The 11,607-nt window shown below is 47.0% G+C and overlaps 1 protein-coding gene across 3 annotated transcripts in view; it reads left to right on the plus strand.

Moving 5' to 3' along the window:
- Nucleotides 1-11,607, plus strand: part of INTS6L (integrator complex subunit 6 like) — a 39,492-nt gene extending 27,885 nt beyond the window's left edge. For 2 of the 3 annotated variants that reach the window (XM_083595365.1, XM_083595367.1), the window contains 8 exons: nt 481-696; nt 2,027-2,150; nt 2,821-2,963; nt 3,104-3,329; nt 8,939-9,337; nt 10,068-10,161; nt 10,476-10,868; nt 11,254-11,607. In XM_083595365.1, the coding sequence (XP_083451491.1) occupies nt 481-696; nt 2,027-2,150; nt 2,821-2,963; nt 3,104-3,329; nt 8,939-9,337; nt 10,068-10,161; nt 10,476-10,575 (1,302 nt within the window). In that variant the 3' untranslated portion in view covers nt 10,576-10,868; nt 11,254-11,607. Of the gene's footprint in view, nt 1-480; nt 697-2,026; nt 2,151-2,820; nt 2,964-3,103; nt 3,330-8,938; nt 9,338-10,067; nt 10,162-10,475 lie in introns of all 3 variants that reach the window. The other variant, XM_083595366.1, reaches the window with a different exon arrangement.

The following is an 11,607-nucleotide window of genomic DNA, read 5'->3' on the forward strand; positions in this document are numbered from 1 at the left end:
CCTCCAGGCGAAGCATCTTGAAATACTCACGCAAGGGCCTTATTGTCCAGTGAAAATCAAGTCCACTGGTGGCCTATTTGGCCCTCCAGCTGTTTGGGGACTACCAATTCCCATCACCCCTGGCTTGTTTGACATGAGTAGTATGTGTCCTTTTATTTAAAATGCACCTCTGGGTGATTTGTGCGGCCTGCCTGGTGTTTTGACATGAATAGAATGTGTGCTTTTATTGAAAATAATCTCTGGGTTATTTGTGGGGCATAGGAATCCGTTCATTCCCCCCCCTCCAAAATCTAGTCCGGCCCCCCGCAAGGTCCGAGGGACAGTGGACCGGCCCCCTGCTGAAAAAGCTTGCTGACCCCTGCAACTCTTTCAGCATGTAGACAGCAGGCTTGGGTTGCCTTTTGACGTGGCCAGAATTTGCTTCACGCTAGAGTCGTCTGCACTGCTGTTTGCTTAACGTGCTGTGTGCTTTTGTCATAGACGAAAATCGAGTCGGAGCGGATCATAGGGTCAGTGGGCAAGAAAGCCCCGCAGGAGACTGGCATTAAAGTGAAGAACCACTCCAGCGGCCTCTCCCCGATCCAGAACCGGGATTTCAAACAGCTTCTTCGAGGGATCTCAGGGGAATCTCCGCTCAGGCTGTCCGAAACAAGCGTGAAGGAATTTGCCGGCTTCCACATAGGGCTCTTCAACAAGGTGGGTGTGCGGCGACATTCGCTCAAGCATATGAAACGGAGTCATCGTCAGGATTGGAAAGAAAAGAAAAAAAGGGGGGAATGGAGGGGAAGAAAAAATGGAAAGGAAGGTGATTTTAACCAGTTGTGTCCAAGCTTTTTCCAAAGAGGGCCAGATTGGATGGAGTGAAGGGCCGTGGGGGCCGACCACAGTTCTTGAGCATTGTTTAGGATTGAAGTAGTTTAGGTTTTTTTAAGATTGAAGTTGTTGAGCTTCTTCTAGGATTGAAGTTGTTGAGCTTTTTGAAGGGCTGGAGTTGTTGAGCTTCTTTGATGATTGAAGCTGTTGAGCTGCTTTTAGGATTTTACCCCAAAGTTGAGCTTTTTTTAGGATTGAAGTTCTTGAGGTTTTTTTAGGGTTGGAGTTGTTGAGCTGCTTTTAGGATTGAAGTTGAGCTTTTTTTTTTGGATTTTATCTCAGGAAATAAACTGCCACAGGGGCCAGGTTAAACCAGCCAGCGGGCTGGATTGGGCCCCTGCAACGGACTTTGGACATGCCTGTTTTTAACTTTATGTAGTGGGTCTGTAAGGAGGCAAAGGCTTTATGGGAAATGATTTTTTATAAACTTTAAAAAATGTTGAAAATAAACATTTGTTTAAAAAACACACCAGAAGCCTTCTTATTAAGCATTGTAGGTAATGAAATTCATAAGCAAGATAAAAGCCTTTTTATCTGCAAGAACTGCAGCAAGGATATTATTAGCCCAGTGGTGGTAGGGTTGCAAGAAGTTTTGTAAGGTGGACTATCAATTACAGTGGTACCTTGGTTTACAACCACAATCCGTTCCGGAGGTCTGTTTGTAAACCAAAACAGGTTGTAACCCAAGGCTTGCTTTCGACGATGGGGCCTCCCCCCAAAATTTGTTTGTAATCCAAAAAAAAGGGTTGTCATCCAAAAAACGGTTGCAAACTGAGAACCGCATTTCAGGGTTTGACGTGCTTGTAATCTAAAACTTATGCAAACCAAGACACCACTTTTATAATTTAAAAATGGTTGATTGACAGTTAGGATTTAATAGTAATAATTATAATTCCAAAATGCAGTATTAGATAGTAAGTGGGGAAACCATGAGTCGAGAAGGAGGGAAGTCTCAGGCTGTTGCTGCCAAAGGTTTTCTATATTATATAGCAATTGAATGTTACTTTGAAAATATTTGCAAAAACTAATAAAAATTATTATATATATTAAAAAATAAACAAGGTGGGTGTGACATGGTGCCAAGGGGGAACAAACTGCTTGCTTTGCAGCTTCCATCTTTGCAAATGATCTGTTTTGTTTTGACGACAAACAGGATCTGAAGCCACAGGCTTACAGGAACGCTTACGATATTCCTCGCCGCAGCCTTTTAGACCAGCTGACCCGCATGAGGACGAACCTGCTGAAAACACACAAGCTCATTCTTGGCCAAGACGAAGGTGGGTGCCGTGTTGGTGTAGCACTGAATTGAGGTTGAAGTTTGGTTCCTTTAGGTCAGGGGCTGTTAAACCACAGTCCGCGGGCCAGATCCAGCCCAATCGCCCTCTGGATCCGGCCCATGTATGGTTCTGCAATCACCGCTTGGATCGGCGTGATCACCATTCCCCCCCCCCCCATTTTGTTTTCGGGTGCTTTTTTTTTGCAATTCCCCCCCCCCCCGGACTACATCTCCCAGCATGCTCCAGGGTTTTTTCCTTCATAACCAATGATCAGATCTCTTTGAAATTTTACACAGAGGTCAATAAGAGGATGAGGATTTCAGGAAAAAATACACCAGTACTCAAAAGATTTTATAAATGCCTTTTTATGGAGAAAAATAAAATAAAATATACATGTGCTGAGGGTCTCGAGGTTTTTGAAATTTTGAAGTACTATAATTATTATTTTTTTGAAATTTTGAAGTGCTATAAAATTTAAACTGTTTGAGATAGAGGGGGAAAATTTAAGGCGATTTCTTTCAACCATAAGGGAAGGGTGTGTACACCAAGTTTCATCCAAATCCCAAGATGGTGGGTGACATGACCGCATTGACATGACGTGGAATGAGCCTTTAAGGAAATTTCAGTCTTCTGGAAATGAAGTGTGGTGTCCTTTCTGTTTCTGCTGCAGACTGCCTTCATAGTGTTCCTGTGGCTCAGATGGGGAACTACCAGGAATATCTCAAGATGATGCCCGCTCCTCTACGAGAAATTGACCCAGACCAGCCCAAAAGACTCCATACTTTTGGGAACCCTTTCAAGCAGGATAAGAAGGTAGGCCGATTTCACGGGGTCCCCGTTCCCCCCGGCAATTTCTCACGGCCTGTGAGTGAGTGGAGTTGCCCCTTTCTTACAAAAGAAGAAGAAGAAGAACACTGCGGATTGTTCTTAACGGGTGATGATGTGTCTTCCAGGGCATGATGATTGATGAAGCAGACGAGTTTGTCGCTGGTCCTCAGAACAAAATCAAGCGCCCAGGAGAGCCCAACACGCCAGCTTCTCTGAAAAGGAGGCGCAGCATGTCCCCGCTGCTGAGGCGGCCCCAGTCTCCCCCAGCGACAGCCAACCATGTCGGTGGGAAGGGCCCCCCTTCTGCTTCAGGGGCCAACACCACCCTCAAAGCCATGCCAGCTTCCAATGGTAATTTGTGCTTAGCCTCCTAAAGGCTCCCTGAGTGATTGCCGTCTGCCTCTTCATGTGCTTTTGACAATGTGTGTACTTCGGTGAAACATGCATTTTTTATAATTTTTTTATTTTGGTCATGTGTGCACTGAGGTTTTGTCTTCTGGAATCATTTTTATAAGCAGAGGAATTGAACTGTTTGACGCCATTGTAATAAAACATACCCAGAAGCACTATAATAAATAAGCAAGCTAACTTACTGAAACAAAACTCCTCCCCCAAGCATGCTCCGGGCAGCTTCCAACAAAAGATTAAAAGTACATTAAAAGATCAGTCATTAACAACTTGCCCAAACAGGGCTGCCTTCAGATGTCTTCTAAATATCAGGTGGTTGTTTATTTCCTTGACATCTGACGGGAGGGTGCCATCACCAAGATGGCCCTCTGCCTGGTTCCCTGTAACTTGGCTTCTCGCAGGAAGGGAACTGCTAGAAGGCCCTCAGCGCTGGACCTCAGTGTCCAGGCCAAATGATGAGGGTGGAGACGCTCCTTCAGGTCTACTGGGCCGAGACCATTTAGGGCTTTCAAGGTCAGCACCAGCACTTTGAATTGGGCCCAGAAAGGTACTGGGAGCCAATGTAGGTCTTTCAAGATCAGTGTTACGTGGTCTTGGCAGCCGCTCCCAGTCCCCAGTCTGGCTGCCGCATTCTGGATTAATTGCAGTTTCCAAGTCACCTTCAAAGGGAGCCCCATGTAGAGTGCATGGCAGTAGTCCAAGCAGGAGATAACTAGAGCATGCACCACTCTGGCAAGACAGTCTGTGGGCAGGGAGGGTCTCATCCTGCGTACTAGATGGAGCTGCCCTGGACACAGATTTGACCTGCACCTCCATGGACAGCTGTGAGTCCAAAATGACTCCCAGGCTGCGCACCTGGTCCTTCAGGGACACAGTTACCCCATTCAGGACCAGGAAGTCCTCCATACCAGCCTCTCCCCTGCCCCCGAAGAACAGGACTTCTGTCTTGTCAGGATTCAACCTCAATCCGTTAGCCACCATCCAACCTCCAACTGCCTCCAGGACCTTAACCATCTTCACTAGTTCCAATTTGAAAGAGAGGCAGAGCTGGGTATCATCTGCATACTGATGAATGCCCAGCCCATACCCCCTGATGATCTCTCCCAGAGGCTTCATGTAGATGTTAAAAAGCATAGGGGCAGAGGCACCCCACAAGTGAGAGCCCAGGGGTCTGAACACTCATCCCCCAACACCACTTTCTGGACACGGCCCAGGAGAATGGAGCGGAACCACTGTATAGCGGTGCTCCCAGCTCCCAGCCCCTCTAGACGGTCCAGAAGGATGTTATGGTCGATGGTATCAAAAGCCGCTGAGAGATCCAGCAGAACTAGGAAACAGCTCTCACCTTTGTCCCTAGCCCACTGGAGATCCTCGACAGGCGCGACCAAGGCAGTTTCAGTCCCATGGTGAGGCCTGGATCCTGATTGGAAGGGATCCAAATGGTCTGCATCCTCCAGGCGTGCCTGGAGTTGTTCTGCAACCACCCACTCAATCACCTTGCCCAAGAATGGAAGATTTGAGACTGGGCAATAGTTGGCCATATTGGCCGGGTCCAAATATGTTTTTTAAGAAGCAATTTAATGACTGCCTCTTTCAGTGGTCCTCACAGAGGGAAGCATTCGCCACCCAGTCGATCCCATTGCCCAGCCCTTCCTGGCTCGCTTTTATGAGCCAGGATGGGCAAGGATCAAGGAGACAGGTGGTTGGTTTCACTCATCCAAGCGAGTGGAACAGATTGGAATTGATTCCATACAACTCGACTAGACAGGACTCTTAGCTCTCTCCCGCCCCATCCCTGATCCCACAGTGGAGTCTATCCCTTTCTGAATCTGAGCGATTTTATCTGCAAAAAACTTTGCAAAATCGTTGCAGGAGATCTTGGGGTCTTTCCCAGGCCCCGGTGGCAAAGGTGGTTCCGTGAAATTGTGAACCACCTGAAAGAAACCACCTGCTGCTGTTTTCTGCAGATGCAATGGAGGCGGCGAAGAAAGTCCTCTTTGCTGTCGCTATCGCCACTACCTGTGTCTGGTCCGATTCAGAATGAGTTTCCGCCACCGGCGCTCTAGCCGTCTCAGCGATTGTTTCATCACACTCAGCTCTGTGGGAGACCACGGGGCTGTCCGGGCTCCATGCAATCGGAAAGGGCGCTTCAGAGCCAGGCGGTTGATAACCCTAGTTAACTCCTAGTGGCCCCCCAGGGAATCAGCTGAAAGGCCATCAGCATGGCATAAAGCACCCCCTACCACTCTCTGGAAACCATTTGGATCCATTAAGTGGCGGGGGCGGCCCATCTGAATCAGTCGCGCCTCCTTGCAGAGGGGAAGGGTTGCAGAGAAGTCCAAGTGATCTGGCTACAGCACTTCTTTCGTTTCAGTTTTACTTAATGTCAGATGACCCCTGTCACTAGAGGTGAACACCAGGTCTAAGGCATGTCCATGACTATGAGTTGGGCCAAACTTGTTTAGGGACTGCCCCATGGAGGCCATCCTTTCCACGAAGTCCCGAGCGCCCCTTGTAAGGTCGTGTTGGCGTGGATGTTAAAATCCCCTAGGCCAACCAAACTAGGTGTCTCCACAAAAAATTTTTTTTTCCTTCCAGTAGCACCTTAAAGACCAACTAAGTTAGTTCTTGGTATGAGCTTTCGTGTGCATGCACACTTCTTCAGATACACTGAAACAGAAGTTGCCAGATCCTTCTATATAGTGAGAAGGTGGGGAGGGGTATTACTCAGAAGGGTGGTGGGAATGGGTGGTTGGCAGATAGCTGTGATGAGCCTGTTGACGACTCTTAACGACTGCAATAGGTCTTACAGGAAAAAGCAAGGGGTGAGAAGGTGAAAAATGGCTTTGTCATGTATAATGAGATAAGAATCCAATGTCTTTGTTCAGACCAGGTCTCTCCATGGTTTTAAGTTTGGTAATGAGTTGCAATTCAGCAGCTTCTCTTTCCAGTCTATTTCTGAAATTCCTTTGTAGTAATACAGCTACTTTGAGATCTTGTATAGAATGTCCTGGGAGATTGAAGTGTTTTCCTACTGGTTTCTCTGTCTTGTGATTCTTGATGTCCGATTTATGTCCGTTTATTCTTTGGCGTAAGGTTTGGCCTGTTTGTCCAATATAGAGAGCTGAGGGACACTGTTGGCATTTGATGGCATATACAATGCTAGACGATGAGCAATTAAATAGTCCCGAGATGGTATGTGTGATGTTGTTGGGGCCAGTAATGGTGTTGTCCAGGTGTATGTGGCAGCAAAGTTGGCATCTGGGTTTATTGCAGGCTCTGGTGCCAGTGTCCGTGTTACGTCTGGTTGTAGTATTATTGTGGGTTAGGAGTTGTTTAAGATTGGGTGGCTGTCTGTAGGCAATGAAAGGTCTTCCTCCCAGAGCTTGAGAAAGAGAACTGTCATTGTCCAGGAGAGGTTGTAGATCTCTGATGATGCGTTGTACTGTTTTGACTTGGGAGCTGTATGTGATGACTAGAGGTGTTCTGTTATTTTCTTTTTTGGGTTTGTCTTGCAGCAAGTTCTCTATGGGTATCTCTCTGGCTCTGTTGATCTGTTGTCTAACTTCATCTGCTGGGTATTTTAGTTCTAAAAAGGTTTGCTGTAGATCTCTTAGGTGAGAGTCTCTGTCTGTAGAATTGGAACAGATACGGCTGTAACGTAGTGCCTGGCTATATACAATGGACTGTTTGGTATGTTTGGGATGGTAGCTAGAGGCATGTAGATATGTTTGTCGGTCAGTTGGTTTACGGTATAAGGTGGTGTCTATGCATCCATCCTGTATTTTTATAGTAGTGTCCAAAAAATGTATTTCTTGCATAGATTGATTCATTGTTAGGTTGATTGTGGGGTGAAAATCATTGAATTTCTGGTGGAAGGTGTCCAGGGTCTGTTGACCATGTGTCCAGATGATAAAAATATTGTCAATGTATCGCAGCGGCAAGGACAGGTCTGTCTGCTTCATCAAACCAAGTGTCCATCACACATGGCCAGGTCAAGTCCTTCAGCCAGGCTCAAGTTGTGGGTGGCAGCAGTCTTTTGAATCATTGACCTGGCATTGCACAGGTCGTGTGGGTCTTCCTTGCTGATTCCACTATCCATCCAGTCATGATGAGGTCTGGTGTAACTCCTCCTCCTGTCTGTGAGCACTGAGATTGGGCGTCCCAGAGACCCCCCCCCGGTGGAACGTGCCCCAGCCCCCCGGTGGAACGTGCCCCACACTCCCTGGCAACCCTGACCCTCTCCCCTTAAGAACCAAATACAAACTATATAAAAAAATAGAAACTAATTTTTTGAAGAGAAGGGTTGCCACTGATGAGCCCACAAAAGGGGACCCTGTTCCCACCTTGATGGAATCCCAGAGCTGAACTTGTAAAGCAGTGGTGGGAGGAGTAGTAGTAGTAATAATAATAATATATAATAATAATTTATTATTTATACCCCACCCATCTGGCTGGGTTTCCCCAGCCACTATGGGCGGCTCCCAACAGAATATTAAAATACAATAACCTATTAAACATTAAAAGCTTCCCTAAACAGGGAACACTGCTCTAGATCAGGCGTGGCCCAACTTGGTCCTCCAGCTGTTTTGGGACTGCAACTCCCATCATCCCTAGCTCCCAGGACCAGTGGCCAGGGATGATGGGAATTGTCCCAAAACAGCTGGAGGGCCAAGTTTGGCCACCACTCTAAGGAAACAGGCCTGGTTTGCCTGGGAGCAGAGACCTGGGGTGGGTCCTTTAGATACCTTGATCTTAGGGCCATTAGGGCTCAAAAGGTTGGTTGTTGTTTTTTAAAGCACAGGTGCCATTCCTGTTGGTTGCCATCAAAATTAATTCATGCTACACCTTACCATTGCCAAAAGAGTTGTTTAAATGCAGCCTAGCTAGTTTTGTTTCTTGACTGATTAACTGTGTAATTAACTATCAAATTACTTTCCCCACATCCTTTCAAGGTCCTATTTTTTGCTTTCTGCTGTGGTGCTCCCATTGCTAGACGTTGGATCTTGAGCCGCCTAGGAGGTGCCTTCTGTTGTGTGTTTAGCTACTACTAATACTAATAATTTATTATTTCTACCCCAGCCCATCCTGCTAGGTTTTCCCAGCCACTGTAGGCGGCCCTTTTTACCCGTTGTTGTCTTTTTAATTATATATATTGTTTGTTTTATGTTGCTATGGCCATTGGCTAATGCGAATATCTATCTTTCTTTCTAGGCGGCTCCCAACCAAATATTAAAAACACAATCAGGGGTGGCCAACTCCCAAGAGATCTACTCACGGAGTTTTGGGGGTCTAAAGTTGTTGAGCTTTTTTAGGGAGAAGGAGATCCCTAAGGGGTTCGGGGAGGCCCTTTTTGGGGCATTCAGGTCAAAGTTCCTGAGCTTTTCTTAAGGAACAGGAAGTCCCTTTTGGGGGGTTCAGGTCGAAGCTGTTGACTTTTGGGGGGAGCCGGTGATCTACCACAGATGTCCACTGATCTGCTGGTTGGGCGTGCCTGTGATACAGCGTTGAGCATTAGGGAACTTCCCTAAGAGAGCTCTTTCTTCTGGCAGATGCAAATAGCAATATGGTCCCAGATGGCAACGGTGAGAAGAAAGCTGAACACTTCCAGTCCCTGGACAAGCAGGGAGACAGGCTGCCTGTGCCCATGATGGCCTTGATCCCCCCGCCCCCAGCAGCCCTGATGGATGACGACCTGCCCAACGAGGTGGACTCCCTGTCCGGTGAGCTGAATTGCCTCGGGGAAGACGGATTGGACCTCAGGCCTGTCGCCAGCTCCCTGCTTCGCAGACCTGTCAGCTACAGTGTGTCTTCAGGAGACCCAAAACTCCTGCCAGGATCCGCACCCGGGACCACACCCCATTCGGTGAAAATCACACCCAGCATGTTCGAAGGGAGCAATGAAGTGATCAAAATCAAAGTGATGAAGGAGGTCCGGAAGCCCGGGAGAAGTGAGTGTTGGAGAGGGGGCTGGGTTGTCCGAAGAGAGGTCCTGCGTTGCTCCCACCAACCCAGAAAGAGCGCCAGGGCAGCCAAAAGCCGTCTCTCGACTTTTCACAGTTGTGAAATGGGAGGCGGCTATGATGAAGCTCATGGTATTTCAGTCTCCGCCGCTATCATTTATTACAGGGACACTTCAGTTCCCGGGAGGACGGGGGACGTTTGCTATGGTGCCAGTCTCGCTTGGCACCTTTTGGAATTTGTGAGGATCCCCCTTTTTTTTAGAGTTGGCAGAAATGTAATTGTAGAGTTCGTCTGTAAATGGCAGCAGCTGCCTATCATAGTGGAATTCACATTTAGAAACCTGTGGAACGTGACCACGAGAGAAAGTGATTTGTCAGTTTGGTGTGGGGTGCTGTTACAAAGGGAAGAGGAGGAAATCGGTGCTAGCAGGAGAAAATGTCTTTTCTCCAATGAGGAGGTTCAAGTCGAGGCAGCAGACTGACTCATTTATCTCCAGGCTTGTCCCATGCGATCCTGCACAAACAGCTATGCCCCAGGAGAGAAGAGGAGTGGCCTTTAGGAGGACACTGAGGGTCTGAAAAGGGCAAAGATTCCACCATGGGAGAGTTTGAGATAGCAGCCACTGCTTGGAAGCACAGGGCAGGGTTGAGGGCAGGATTCTGATGGTCTTACCAATGCTACCATGATCTCACGTTTTGTTTTGTTTTTTAATTGTAGATTTCGAAAAGATTTTCTCTCTCCTTGAAGAAGTTCAAGGCCCTGTTGAAATTCAAAAATATTTCATTGAATTTGCTATCAAGGAAGCAGCAAGGTTTGTATCCAAATGACATGTTCAAAGCTTGAGCAGATATGTGCATGTGTTCTGATAGTGGCCTGTTTGCTTCTTGCCTGTTGTGCTGCATGATGTTCTTTGAAACTACCGCCTTTGATGGTGGGAGGAACCTCTTTTGCTTGTAGGTTGATGGGAGGACTTAACATTCCAAGCACAGGAGGGTGTGTGAGCCTAGGCCCTGCATATGTTCTGCAGAGTAATGCAGAGGCAGTTGTTTGTTTCAGAGGGGGAACTTGGAACAGAAGTGCAAAACCCACATTAAATTGCTCCCCTTCCCCCCCTCTTTCTCTTAGGTTTAAAAAACGGGTGTTAATTCAGCACTTAGAGAGAATACTAGAGGAAATAGAGTTCAACAGCCTGCACAACAGAGTTAATCATGTCAACAGTAGATAATAATGCCCCAGCAAGACGAGTGCATGGGCCAGGGAGAACAAGTTTGCTGTGTTGCAGAGGAGCGGAAGAGGACATGGCAGCAGCTGCCCCTGGCAGTCAGGTGGCTTTTCTGTTGGAGTCTGAGAAGAAGGGTGGAGTTTTTATGCTTGCAAGCCTCTCTCAATGGAAACTGAGCTGTGACCTTGATGGATTTGCTGCAGGGGGTCTGGCGTCCTCCCTCCCCACCTCACATTGAAGGGCCTGATCTGCTCAATGGGCTGAAGAAAAACACTCAGTGCTGCCCTCTGCCGCAGGTGATGAGAATTTACTCATTTGAACCTTTGTTCTAAGACACTTTTTAAAGAGCTGCTTTAGGCAGCAGGTCGAATCTGGTAAAACAAAAATGCATACGTTTTATCTGCGCTTGTGTTGGAGAGAGCCTATGTTCAAAAAGGAAAAAAAAGAGGAGAGAGAGAAATCCCTTCGTGATGGTAGTGCATGTTGCTGCTACAGACACGAAGGCAAAAGTTCCTGAGAACTGGCAGCCGACCCAGGCATGAGTTTTCAGGGTAACATTGAATTTGAGAGTAAAGCAGCTGCTGAAACTGGGTTGAGGAAAAGTGGTCAAGAGGCCTGTGACTGCTGCTCCTGGTAGCCGCTAAGCAACCTACCTCAGCCTCTCTTCTCTTTTGTCTGCAGACTTTATGAAAGCGCGTGCCTGAGGCTCCCCAGGTCCTGACTTCAGTTCTCTTTCATCTTGTGAGGAGGACGGAGACTCTTCACGTGGACTTGGCCTTGGAAGCGCTTAGAAGGAAACTTTGGGGTTTTTAAAAAACAAACAAACAAAAACAATCCCTGTCCCCCAAATATTATGTGTGTGTGTGTTTTACTTTTTAAATGTTCATATGAAAAGAGATTATTTTGGACAGTGTTGTTTACCAGATCCTTAATTTGATATATCAAACAGAGTGTGTGTATGTGTGTGTGTGTATGAGAGATGAATTTTTTTAGCACTTGTAAATAATAAAAATCATTTTATGGTTTCCTAAGAAA

The sequence above is a fragment of the Podarcis filfolensis genome (assembly GCF_964270895.1).
Source record: "Podarcis filfolensis genome assembly, chromosome: Z".
Lineage (NCBI taxonomy): Eukaryota > Metazoa > Chordata > Lepidosauria > Squamata > Lacertidae > Podarcis > Podarcis filfolensis.